The sequence below is a fragment of the Scardinius erythrophthalmus genome (genome assembly GCF_964197995.2).
Source record: "Scardinius erythrophthalmus genome assembly, chromosome: 3".
NCBI lineage: Eukaryota > Metazoa > Chordata > Actinopteri > Cypriniformes > Leuciscidae > Scardinius > Scardinius erythrophthalmus.
The window spans coordinates 53,616,603-53,630,573 of NC_138223.1; the positions used below are offsets into that span (position 1 = coordinate 53,616,603).

The 13,971-nt window shown below is 42.3% G+C and overlaps 1 protein-coding gene across 1 annotated transcript in view; it reads left to right on the forward strand.

Annotated features, from left to right (window-relative positions):
- The first annotated feature begins 363 nt into the window (after positions 1-363).
- LOC308687450 (uncharacterized protein) overlaps positions 364-13,971 on the forward strand; it is a 77,706-nt gene continuing 64,098 nt past the window's right edge. Inside the window, exons 1-3 of the mRNA XM_081360013.1 lie at positions 364-462; positions 565-897; positions 4,589-4,897. Coding sequence (XP_081216139.1) covers positions 408-462; positions 565-897; positions 4,589-4,897 — 697 coding nt within the window. The 5' untranslated portion in view covers positions 364-407. The remainder of the gene's footprint in view (positions 463-564; positions 898-4,588; positions 4,898-13,971) is intronic.

Here is a 13,971-nt window from a genome sequence, read left to right on the forward strand (position 1 = left end):
AAAAGCATAGGAATGTTGTTCCTGCAAGAAAAACAAATGTTAGTTGATTAATTAAAAAATCCAACACAGCAGAAAGAAGAGAATAAAAAACTTTCACACCACACCACTTTAACACTTTAACACTCACACCAGTCTGCACAACGCTCACACCGCCCCGGACACACTTGCTTAACAATTGCACCGGAAGTGAGAGAGAAAGAGAGTGTGTGTGTGTGTGTGTGTGTGTGTGTGTGTGTGTGTGTGTGTGTGTGTGTGTGTGTGTGTGTGTGTGTGTGTGTGTGTGGAGAGAGAGAGAGAGAGAGAGAGAGAGAGAGAGAGAGAGAGAGACAGAGAGAGAGAGAGAGAGAGAGAGAGAGAGAGAGCTCTTCATAACACAGGCCACCAGCGGCTCACAGATAAAGCAGAAAATGATCCAGATCTGTGATCATAAACTTCTCATATTTCTCCTGCTCATCATGTCAGGTAAGAGTTTATTCTGTGTTTCTGGGTCTTTCTAAAACAGCACCTGTTCTCAATCAGGTCCATGTTCGCTCTGAGCTGAGTTTCTCTCTCTTATGTTTTTAGTCTTGGCGTGTGAGACAACAGAGATCTTGACTTTCACTGGTTATGAAGGAGGAAAAGTTGAAATACGCTGTCCCTATGAGTCTGGATATGAAGAGCAGAATAAGTATCTCTGCAGAGGAGAGTGTCCAGAAAACAATAAAGACATTCCTGTTCAATCTGGATCTCCAGCTAAAGACAGGAGATTCTCTCTGACCGATGACAGAACGACCCACATCTTCACCGTCACCATCACTGATCTGAGAACAGAGGATAAAGGCCAATACTGGTGTGGTGTGAGGACAGGACGGGGAAAACTTGATAAATACACAGAGATTAACCTGGAAATTAAACCTGGTAAGTCAGAATATTCTGTATGAGTGAAGTGGACAGTGCACACAGATATGGTGTAAAACATGTAATCATAACTAATATATCAGTAACATCAGAGAGATCTGTGTGTGTCTGAGAGAGCGCTGTATCACGTGTTGTAAGCAGGGTTCTCACGGGTCCTTGAAATCCTTGAAAGTTTGTGAATCTGAAAAAAATAATAATTCAAGGCCCTGCACAGCAAAATCCCCAGTGTTAAATTAACACTCCTCAGTGTACATAGGTGTCCACATTACAGGGTGTTAAAATTAACACTGAAGCAGTGTTGAAGTTAATGAGATAATTAAGTGATTAATTAAGTGATGATTGAGCATTATTGAAGATACCTGATGTTAACAAGCAGAATCATTGACGGAAAGAGAAAAAACAATAACAGAAAAAAGAGAAAAACAAGAACTACAACTGACTTCGAGTCATTACACATTGTTGCACTTATTATTACCAGTTTGACTTTATTTCTGTCATACATCGACAAAAGTTCTTGAGATTCAACAGAAGTTTAGACGGTAATGTTTTATGGAATTTCTTTTCAAGTCACCATTATGGTGGTCAGTGTTTGCTTTAGTTGGGCTATTGACCCTTTTCTCTGACTGTTCCAACATTGTGTTTATAAAGCACATTTGTTACTGCAAGAGAAAACATGACCTGCTCACAGTATGTTTTGATGATAATGACTTTATCAGCATGAATCTTTGACTATATAGCCTGGATGCCAGCCAAACTTAGCCCTGCCCACAAACTTCTTAGGTCGGGAAGTTCGGTCTGGACTCGATCCGTTGAGGGGAACAAAAATTGTTCGGACCAATCAAATTGTCAGGGCAGGCTTTATACGATGATGGACAGATGAGCAACGTAATCATCCACGTCATCAACGAGCGCTTGGGTTGAATTCGTTATGACTGGCGCTGGAGAATTGAGATTTCACGAGTTCACGCTTACAAATAAGTCAGATAGAATAAATGCATATTTGGCATGCTGTCCGAGGAGAGGCTCTGGGCTCGGTATTCGACCCAAACCCAAAGTTCTCCCCCCGTATTCCTGGCTGTGGAAGAACAAGCCGAGAGTGAGTGGAGGGATGCTGAAAACTGTCAAGGAATGTTAGGTGAGTTGACAGACTTAATAAATATATGCTTCCTCTCATGCTGATAGGGTAGACCGTAGACGGTAATTGTTTGATGACAAGTTGATTGGATTGATTATTTGAACGTGCTCCTCTCGAACTTTGTTTAACATTATGTGTAGATTCCGCCATCGCGTCTGTTATAGAAGATATCGACAGCGCATTAATTTTAAAAGAGGAACAGAGAACCGCGATCATGGCATTTGTCGATCGGAAACATGGATGAAAAACATACGTCACTTACTCCGTTGCTCTGAATGGTTGTAGGTCTATCCAACTGAGTGCAGAGGCATTTTCCTTCCTGGTTCGGTTGAAACACGCCCCATAATCAAAGCTCAATGGAGCAGTATCTGTATTCTGACTAGAATCTGAGTATGACGACGACAGGCAAAGACAAACCTGTTTATACTGGTTTAAAGACAATGAGTGTAATGCTCTAAATTATATAGAAAAACAAGCAAAGATAAATATACATGAATGGGACATTCTGACTAGAATCTGAGTATGACGACATCAGACTATTGACTATATGCTTGATGTCTTGTTTTATTATTGGTGATTGTAGCTCTGAGATTCTACAGTTTGAGATCCAACAGCAATATCAAAAATTTTGAAAATACTTTTTGCACAGAAGTTATTGTGTTTAAACACACAGACATCAAGAATCAGCATATGAATCTCAACAATGGTGACAATAAACAAACTAGTGACAAACAGATCAACTCTGAACATCACAAAACAAGCTATTAAAGTCAGAACAAAACAATAGCAAAATAAAAGCAAACAATGAAAATTACAGGACAATTCAGCTGCATAATTTATTCATGCTGCAATGCATGATGTCAGCCATTGATGCGTTCTGATTGGTGGCTCCCATCATGCACTGCAACATTAAGCATTTGTTTGATTGTCACCATTGTTGAGATTCATATGTAGATTATTGATGTCTGTGTGTGATTTTAAAACTTTCAGATCATTAAAATATTGCTGGAAGTAACTACTGTAGTGAAAAATTAATAAAACATTTGGATAATCAGTTTATAATGATGGGTGACAATGGGTGTAATTTCATCATTGAAACATAACCAGGGCTGTGTTTCCCAAAAGCATCTTAAGACTAACTTGTTCTCAACAAATGGTTTGTACGATCAAATTTGGCTTGCAATGTTTTCGGGAAACACAGCCCAGGTTATGGTTTCTCTTGCCACAACAAATGTGCTTTATGAACAGAGAGTTGGAGCAACCAGAGAAAAAGTAATGTTAAATAATAAAGTGTCAAGAGCCTAAACTAAAGCAACCACTGACCACCATAATGGTGACATGAAACGAAACATTCCATAAAACATTACCATCTAAACTTGTTAAATCTAAATAAGACTGTGTGTAGATGTATGACAGAAATAAAGTCAAACTGGTAAAATAATAAGTGCAATAATGGCTCGAAGTCAGTAGTTCTTGTGTTTCTCTTTTTTCTGTTCTTGTTTCTCTTTCCTTCAGTGAGTCTGCTTGTTATCATCAGGTGTCACCACTAATGGCCAATCATCACTTAATTAATCACTTAATTACCGCATTAACTTCAACACTGCTTCAGTCTTAACTTAATTATCTCATTAACTTCAACACTGCTTCAGCGTTCATTTTAACACTCTGTAGTGTGGACACATACAGTATGTACCCTGAGGAGTGTTAATTTAACACTGGGGATTTTGCTGTTTGGAAAGTTTTTGAAAATGAACATAATAGATACAGTTCCTTGAAAGTTCTTAAATTTATTTTGTTTATTTAGTTTTCTGAAAACAAAAAACAAAAAAACAAATCCATATTATTTCCTCCGGTCCGTTAATGTGTTATTTTGCCAACACTTCGTGGCCCATGCATACTTACTTGATTTATGTTAGCTACGCGTGTTTATGCGTTATGTTAAGTGTTTCCCGCGTGAGGCACTTTGTGTTGTATGGTGCCATGACCTTCACGTGCGCACAAAACAACTACGATGGAACCTCAACGTTTGTAATTCGACACAACAAATGTGTTCCCACATTAAGTCCTTGAATTTGAGGGTATTGGACCTGGAAAGTCCTTGAAAGGTCCTTGAATTTTAAGTTAACCAAGGTGTGGGAACCCTGTGTAAGGATGTAAAGAGGTGAGGTAACAGAAACCACAGTATCCTCTGCAGATGATGATAAGCGAGTGTTCACACCACAGACACTGACCCGCATCACTTCCTCACACACAACACTGTCTCAGTTATGGAGAAATCGCTCATTCAAAACACAAAGTATGCTTTATCTGTACACAAAAGTTCAGGTCTTTCTGTTGTAAAATACATTTTAATTTTATATTTATTCCATTATCAGTCTTTGTTAACAGAGAAGCCGTTCACATCAAAACAGCTGACATGATTTACATTATATTAGATTGAATCTGATAAAACTTCCCAAACTGTCACTATAACAGAGACTCAAGGATGCAGTGTAGAATTAAGGAGAATTTGGGACACTTAAATCTCTCATTTATGCCCTGATTTAATGTCTTTAGTGTCTCGTGTGACTGGAGAGCATCTGAACATCACCTGCCATTATAACAGTGATTTGAAGAACAAGATCAAGTTCATGTGCAAAGTAAGCGACCCGTCGCTCTGTGAGACATCGGGTATCAAAGTTTCATCAGAAACAAACAGTAACGGCAGATTCTCTCTGAGGGATGATGAATCTGCAGGAGTTTTTACTGTGACCATCACTGATCTGACACTAGAGGATTCTGGGATATACTGGTGTGGAGCTGGAGAGACGGGACAAAAGAACAAGAACAAGTGGATTTCAGTGACAGATCTGAACATTTATAACGGTAAGATGCAGCCATTTGATATTATTTTTAAGATCAGAATCTGATTGTAAAATGAGTTAACTAAAAATCATTTGTTTGTTGTTTGCAGTCTAGAAGACTGTTTTTAACAAGTGTTGCTGGTCACACATACAGTGCTATATTTGCACCACACTCTTGACATCAGTGAAGCGTTGTACGTAGTAGATGAGAGAGGCAATGATGGGACGTGCGTGGTGTCACATGGTCAGCTCACAATATGAGTGCACACACTGATAACAGATCTTTCTCATAAGAACGTTTTCCAAACATACAACTGACTTCAGCCACTGCCTTAGATGAAATGAAGACATTAAATCTCTGAGGATTTCAGCAGAGGAGGATTAAACAACTCCACAAACAGCATTACCAGCTTCCAGTAATGGGGACGGGACCGCCTATGCCGAGTCCGAGTCAAGACAGAGTCTTTGAAGGGTCGAGTCCGAGTCGAGACCGAGTCCGTTGGTTTTCAAATTCAGTCGAGTCCGAGTCAAGACCGAGTCTTTGAGAAAGCAAGTCCGAGTCGAGACCGAATCTTTAGGAGTCAAGACCAAGACCATAAAAACATGTCAGTTTTCATTTTCATGATTTAATATCACCCCAGTTAATAATCAACAGTTAGGCCTACAGATTAAGCTAGATTGGGATTTGTTTAAAAGAGCAGTTTTAACGTCTTAATATGGACAATGCTTTTACTATCATTAAAAAAATCCCTACCACATGCATCATCTTCTGCCTATTTTTCTAAACTGCTTCAACAGTGCTGCTCTGTCATCAACATGTTAAGCCCACCCTGACTTTTTTAATCATAGTTAGGACATGCAGAGCAAATGAAAATTTTCTAGTGGTATGTATTCTAGTGGACTAGTGATGGGGACGAGACCGCCTATGCCGAGTCCGAGTCAAGACCGAGTCTTTGAAGGGTCGAGTCCAAGTCAAGACCGAGTCTTTGAAGGAACAAGTCCGAGTCGAGTCCAAGAAAGCAGAAATCGGTCTCGAGACCGGACTCGAGTACTACATCACTACCAGCTTCACTTATTACTAACCAGACTGACTTTATTTCTGTCAGACGTCTACAGAAGTTCTTATTGAGAATTAATAGAGATTTAGATGTTGATGGTCTATTATTGTTCGATGGACGATCGAAACCTTCATGCTGCAATGCATGCTGGGTATCTAGTCTTTGTGTAGTCTGGCTATCACCAGACCAAGCTCAATATTTTAACCCTCTGGAGTCTGAGGTGTTTTCTGGGCACTGGAGGTGTTCTGACATGCTCTGACATTTGTGCTTTTTTCAGTTATTTATAAACATGTTAATGGCAAAGGTGTAAATTCACTCTATATAGCACAAACAGGGCTACCAAAATATGTGATCACCATGCATGTATATTTTTTTATTTTTAAGAGAATAATGCTTATGCGTGGTTATTGAAAAAATTAAAAATGCACAGCAAAAACTCCAGTGTTAAATTAACACTCCTGGGAGTGTATATGAGTCCACTCTCAAAAGTGTAAAGTGTTAAAATATGAGTGTTAAATGAACACTCAATGGTGTTAAAGTTAATGAGATAATTAAGTGATTAATTTAGTGATGATTGAGCATTATTGAAGACACCTGATGTGAAGCAGAATCACTGAAGGAGAAAATCTCAAATTGTAAGCCACCGTTATGGTGATGGGTGTTTGCTTTAGTTGGACTCTAGACCATTATACATTTACTTTAGATTTTGTTTGACTGTTATATCTTATAACTGCCAGATGAGCAAAGAAAAAAAAAGTGATCCGATGGTGTTGGTTATATTATGACAATCATCATTTGAACTTGATCACTGAACTCATTAAGACCCTTATTTCTGACTTAGATTTATGTTGTTGGTTACAGCATAACTGTGAATCTGCATAAATATCCAGAATTATAGATGTAATACAAAGGATATCTTAAAAGTTGATTTGAAAAAAAAAAATCATTCTTTTAGGCACATACAGATGTCAAGATTCAGTCTATGCATCTCAACAATGGTGAGGAGCAGAATATTCAATTAGGAAAAGTACATTACATAGACAATTCAGATCCTAATTTATTCATACCGCAATGCATGATGGGAGCCATTAATGAGTTGTGATTGGTGGCAGCCACTGCAACATGCTTTATTATTGTCACCATTGTTGAGATTCATAGGCTGATTATTGATGTCTGTGTTTTAAATAAATTTATTTGAAAGTCTTTTGATCAGAACAAAGGTTATGAAATATTTGTGGATTATATGAAAAATACCGAAAATCATAATGTAGAATCACAGAGCTGCTGTAATTAACCCTCTGGGGACCAAAAACGCGCCGGCGCGTTTTGCTCGTTTTTTTTTTTAGCAATGAAAAATAAACACAAAATGCTCTGTTAATTTTGATCTTTAGTTTTCGTGTTATACATCAATCGATCCTGTTCAGTTTCTATTTTTTTTTTCTGTATACTCAAAATAAAAATAAAGTGTTTTGCTTTTTGACAAATAAAGAAACTTTAACATGATGCGATTTCTGCCTTCTCTCTATCCGTAAACTCCCATTTGAAACGCGTTCGAAAATGATCTATAACTCCGCGAAAATTCAGTCAAACAGGCAAACAGACCCACGGGCATAAAGCTTGAGATCGCATCTGTTAAATGAAGTCATTTATATAAAAAACAAATATTATCAGCTTCTGTAATCTGTATAAAAAGAGAGCGACTCCAGTCGACCTCATTACGAGCTAATTCACAGTAATGTGACACGCCCACGGAGAGCGCGTGCTATTCAAACGCAAATTCTGAGAACTATTGAAGATCTGTGAAACGCCCACATCAGCTGTAAACAAAGCGCGTCGCGATCGAGTGAGGCATAATATAGCCTACCTTATGGAGAAAAGATTCCTCAGAACAGTGCTGATATGAGGAACAATATATCCTGATATGAGGTGCAGATCCCGCTGAGGAGTGAGGTAGGCTGTTTTCTTTTCTCACGTGTGGAATAACGTTATGGAATAACGTTAGTGTAGGCCTATGCAAACCGCAAAAAGATGAATCGCATTTCTATAATATGACTCGCCTTTCTGTGAGATGAATGAAGGGTACATATTTGTAAAGACTGTTTAGCCTAAATATAAATCGCGCGTCTGTGTGTGAAAGAATAAACTGCTTTGCTATAGCCTACTGAGATGAGTAAAAATCGACTGGAATATGTTGAAATAAAATGTATTTGTACAAGCAACGTATTAAACTGCAAATTAGCATTTATATGCCCTAATATGTCCCTAGAGCTAGATTCCACGTCCAGGGTTCGGGTTGTCTAGGCTCCCGCCTTCGACTGCCGCCCGATCCACTTAGCACCGGCCCCTTACGGTCCCTCCTGCAGGTGGTGGGTCCACGGGAGGGTGGCCCCACGTCACTCCTTCGGGCTGAGCCCGGCCGGACCCCATGGGGGGAGGCCCGACCACCAGGCGCTCGCATACGAGCCCCAACCCCGGGCCTGGCTCCAGGGTGGGGCCCCGGCTGCGCCATACCGGGCGACGTCACGGTCCTCCTTTTTTTGGGCATCATAGGGGGTTTTGAACCGCTCTTAGTCTGACCCGTCGCCTAGGACCTGTTTGCCTTGGGAGACCCTACCAGGGGCATATAGCCCCAGACAACATAGCTCCTAGGTTCATTCGGGTACTCAAACCCCTCCACCACGGTAAGGTGGCAGTTCAAGGAGGGGCACCTCTCTGGCGGGGAAGCCCTATATATGTCACCTCTCTGGCGGGGAAGGAGCCTGAGCTTGTGCGTGAGGTTCAGAGATTCCGACTAGAGATAGTTGGGATCACCTCCACGCACGGCTTGGGCTCTGGAACCACACTCCTCGAGAGAGGATGGACTCTTCACCACTCTGGAGTTGCCCATGGTGAGAGGCGGCGGGCTGGTGTGGGTTTGCTTATAGCTCCCCAGCTCAGCCGCCATGTGTTGGAGTTCACCCCGGTGAACGAGAGGGTCGCTTCCCTACGCCTTCGGGTCGGGGATAGGTCTCTCACTGTCGTTTGTGCTTACGGGCCGAACGGCAGTGCAGAGTACCCGGCCTTCTTGGAGTCTCTGGGAGGGGTGCTGGAAAGTGCTCCGACTGGGGACTCCATCGTTTTACTGGGGGACTTCAACGCCCACGTGGGCAGCGACAGTGACACCTGGAGGGGCGTGATTGGGAGGAACGGCCCCCCTGATCTGAACCCGAGTGGTGTTCTGTTATTGGACTTCTGTGCTAGTTACAGCTTGTCCATAACGAACACCATGTTCAAGCATAAGGGTGTCCATCAGTGCACATGGCACCAGGACACCCTAGGCCGGAGGTCGATGATCGACTTTGTGGTCGTTTCATCCGACCTCCGGCCGTATGTCTTGGACACTCGGGCGAAGAGAGGGGCGGAGCTGTCAACTGATCACCACCTGGTGGTGAGTTGGATCCGATGGCGGGGGAGGAAGCTGGACAGACTCGGCAGACCCAAACGTACTGTGAGGGTCTGTTGGGAACGTTTGGCCGAATCTCCTGTCAGAGAGATCTTCAACTCCCACCTCCGGCAGAGCTTCGACCAGATCCCGAGGGAGTCTGGAGATATTGAGTCCGAGTGGACCATGTTCTCCACCTCCATTGTCAACGCGGCCACTCGGAGCTGTGGCCGTAAGGTCTCCGGTGCCTGTCGAGGCGGCAATCCCCGAACCCGGTGGTGGACACCGGAAGTAAGGGATGCCGTCAAGCTGAAGAAGGAGTCCTATCGGGCCTGGCTGGCTTGTGGGACTCCTGAGGCAGCTGATGGGTACCGACGGGCCAAGCGGACTGCAGCCCGGGTGGTTGTGGAGGCAAAAACTCGGGCCTGGGAGGAGTTCGGTGAGGCCATGGAGAAGGACTATCGGTCGGCCTCGAAGAGATTCTGGCAAACCGTCCGGCGCCTCAGGAGGGGGAAGCAGTGCCCTACCAACGCTGTTTACAGTGGAGGTGGGCAGCTGTTGACCTCGACTGGGGATATCACCGGACGGTGGAAGGAATACTTCGAGGATCTCCTCAATCCCGCCGTCACGTCTTCCATTGAGGAAGCAGAGGCTGAGGGCTCGGAGGCGGACTCATCCATCACCCAAGCTGAAGTCACCGAGGTAGTCAAGAAACTCCTCGGTGGCAAGGCACCGGGGGTGGATGAGATCCGCCCTGAGTACCTCAAGTCTCTGGATGTTGTGGGGCTGTCTTGGCTGACACGCCTCTGCAGCATCGCGTGGCGGTTGGGGACAGTACCTTTGGACTGGCAGACCGGGGTGGTGGTCCCTCTTTTCAAGAAGGGGGATCGGAGGGTGTGCTCCAACTATAGGGGGATCACACTTCTCAGCCTCCCTGGGAAAGTCTATGCCAGGGTACTGGAGAGGAGAATCCGGCCGATAGTAGAACCTCGGATTCAGGAGGAACAGTGTGGTTTTCGTCCCGGTCGTGGAACACTGGACCAGCTCTATACCCTCTACAGGGTGCTGGAGGGCTCATGGGAGTTTGCCCAACCAATCTACATGTGCTTTGTGGATTTGGAGAAGGCATTCGACTGTGTCCCTCGCGGCGGCCTGTGGAGGGTGCTCCGGGAGTATGGGGTCCGGGGCCCTTTGCTAAGGGCTATCCGGTCCCTGTACGACCGGAGCAGGAGCTTGGTTCGTATTGCCAGCAGTAAGTCAGACTTGTTCCCGGTGCGTGTTGGACTCCGGCAGGGCTGCCCTTTGTCGCCGGTTCTGTTCATAATTTTTATGGACAGAATTTCTAGGCGCAGCCAGGGGCTGGAGGGGGTCGGGTTTGGGGACCACACGATTTCATCTCTGCTCTTTGCGGATGATGTTGTCGTGTTGGCCTCATCAGACCAGGACCTCCAGCATGCACTGGGACGGTTTGCAGCCGAGTGTGAAGCGGCTGGGATGAAAATCAGCACCTCCAAGTCCGAGGCCATGGTTCTCAGTCGGAAAAGGGTGGCTTGCTCGCTTCAGGTTGGTGGAGAGCTCCTGCCTCATGTGGAGGAGTTCAAGTATCTTGGGGTCTTGTTCACGAGTGAGGGAAGGATGGAACGGGAGATTGACAGGCGGATCGGTGCAGCTTCTGCAGTAATGCGGTCCCTGTACCGGTCTGTCGTGGTAAAGAAGGAGCTGAGCCGCAAGGCGAAGCTCTCGATTTACCAGTCAATCTACGTTCCTACTCTCACCTATGGTCATGAGCTGTGGGTCATGACCGAAAGGACAAGATCCCGGATACAAGCGGCCGAAATGAGCTTTCTCCGCAGGGTGGCTGGGCGATCCCTTAGAGATAGGGTGAGAAGCTCGGTCACTCGGGAGGAGCTCAGAGTAGAGCCGCTGCTCCTCCACATCGAGAGGGGTCAGTTGAGGTGGCTCGGGCATCTTTTCCGGATGCCTCCTGGACGCCTTCCCGGGAAGGTGTTCCGGGCATGTCCCACCGGAAGGAGACCCCGGGGAAGACCTAGGACACGCTGGAGAGACTATGTCTCCCGGCTGGCCTGGGAACGCCTCGGTGTCCCCCCGGAAGAGCTGGAGGAAGTGTCTAGGGAGAGGGAAGTCTGGGCATCCCTGCTTAGACTGCTGCCCCCGCGACCCGGCCCCGGATAAGCGGTAGAAGATGGATGGATGCCCTAATATTTCATAAAAACAACGCTACAGTCAGTCACTTGCTGACTAGATTTGGGTACAGTTTTTAGGCTACTGTAAAATATACTGCCACATAAAATAAGCTTTTGTTTAGCAATTTCTGCTCATATCTAACGTTTTATATATATATATATATATATATATATAAAGTCATAGACTAAGATGTTAGATGTTCCAATGCGGCTATATTCAAACTAATGAATACATATGATAAAATGTAGGCCTATAATCTTTTTTCTTTTTCTTTTTTACAAAGAAAGAGTACACTTGAAATATTGTTGAAATTGTAATTATTGTTGTAATTGTAACATTTTTAATAAAATAGCAAAACATATTTACAAGAGAGATGTAAGCAAAATCTTAAATGGTCAATATAAGTCTTTTTCTAAATACATCCTTTGTCCTTGTATTGTGGCTCAGTCAGTGTCACACCTGAAAGGAAGGCTCATTAGGCAGAGTCATTATGCAGAGTGGGTGTGAACTACTCCTCCCCCTCGCATATTGGCTTTCCAAGCAAAACCTGTTTTACACCATTTAAATCAATGTATTTTTTTTTGTGAACGATAAAGCAAGACTATTTTCATATAATTTTGAAGCTAGAACTCAAAGGGACCACATCCATTGGTCAAAAGTCTTGTGGACACATATTTAATATGTGTTTTGTGGTCTTAATTCAGCAACTTTCATTTTTATTTTTTCCAATAACCACGCATAAACATTATTCTCTTAAAAATACAAACATCTACATACAAGTTGCTTGCATATTATGGTAGCCCTGTTTGTGCTATATAGAGTGAATTTACACCTTTGTCGTTAACATGTTTATAAATAACTGAAAAAAGCACAAATGTCAAGGCATGTCAGAACTTCTCAAGGGCCCCAAAAACACCTTGGTCCCCAGAGGGTTAACAAGTTAAACCAAACTATCTCAATAAGTTTTGTTTTACGGATCACAACATGATTATGTCAAAACATAACCAACACCATCCGATCACATTTTTCTTTGTTCATCTGACTGTTATAAATCAATAACAGCAGACAAAGAAAATCTAAAGTAAATATATAATGGTCTAGAGCCCAACTAAAGCAAACACTGATCGCCATAACGGTAACTTACAATTTGAGATTTTCTCCTTCAGTGATTCTGCTTGTTAACATCAGGTGTCTTCAATAATGCTCAATCATCACTAAATTAATCACTTGATTACCTCATTAACTTTAACACTCTTGAGTGTTCATTTAACACTCATATTTTAACACTTTACACTTTTGAGAGTGGACTCATATACACTCCCAGGAGTGTTAATTTAACACTGGAGTTTTTGCTGTGTGAAAGGTGCTGAAAGAAGACCTCAAAACTCATAATAAATATGCATGAATAAGACTTTTGAGAAATGGATGTTCTTCCTTCGAGTTCTGGCTTCAAAATTATGTGAAAATAGTCTTGCTTTATCGTTCAGATAAAACAATACATTGATTTAAATTGATGTAAAACAGGTTTTGCTTGGAAAGCCATTATGCGAGTGGGCGTGAACGAGGAGTGGTTTACACCTTGGAATACAAAATGTCCCACCCATTATGCATAATGACTCTGCATAATTAGCCATTCATTCAGGTGTGACTCTGACTGAGCCACAATGCAAGGACAAAAAATTAGAAGAAGACTTATATTGACCATTTAAGATTTTGCTTACATCTATCTTGTAAATATGTTTTGCTATTTTATTAAAAAGGTTACAATTACAACAATAATTAAAATTTCAACAATATTTCAAGTGTACTCTTTCTTTGTAAAAAAAAAAAAAGATTATAGGCCTACATTTTAGGCCTATCTATGTATTCATTAGTTTGAATATAGCCAAAATTGGAACAGCTAACATCTTAGTTGATGACTTTATTTATATATATATATATATATATATATATATATATATATATATATATATATATATATATATATATATAAATTGCTAAACAAAAGCTTATTTGATATATATATATTCAGTATATTCTACAGTAAAAACTGTAAATCTAGTCAACAAAATGTTGTCTTTCATATTTCGCCTGACTGTAACGTTGTTTTTATGAAATATTAGGGCATATAAATGTTAATTTGCAGTTTAATACGTTGCTTATACAAATAGCCTACATTTTATTTCAACATATTTCAGTCGATTTTTACTCATCTCAGTATAGTAATACAGTTTGCTAAAACATCCTCATTCATTCACACACGCCATTTAAATTTCAACTGTCTTTTTGCGAGCTGTGGTAAACAGCGCGCATCTCTGCCGTTCATTCATCAAAAACAGAAACCCGATTCACGTGAGAAGAAAAAAAAACTTACAGTATTCCTCAGCTCGCTCCTCGATATACCCGCACTTC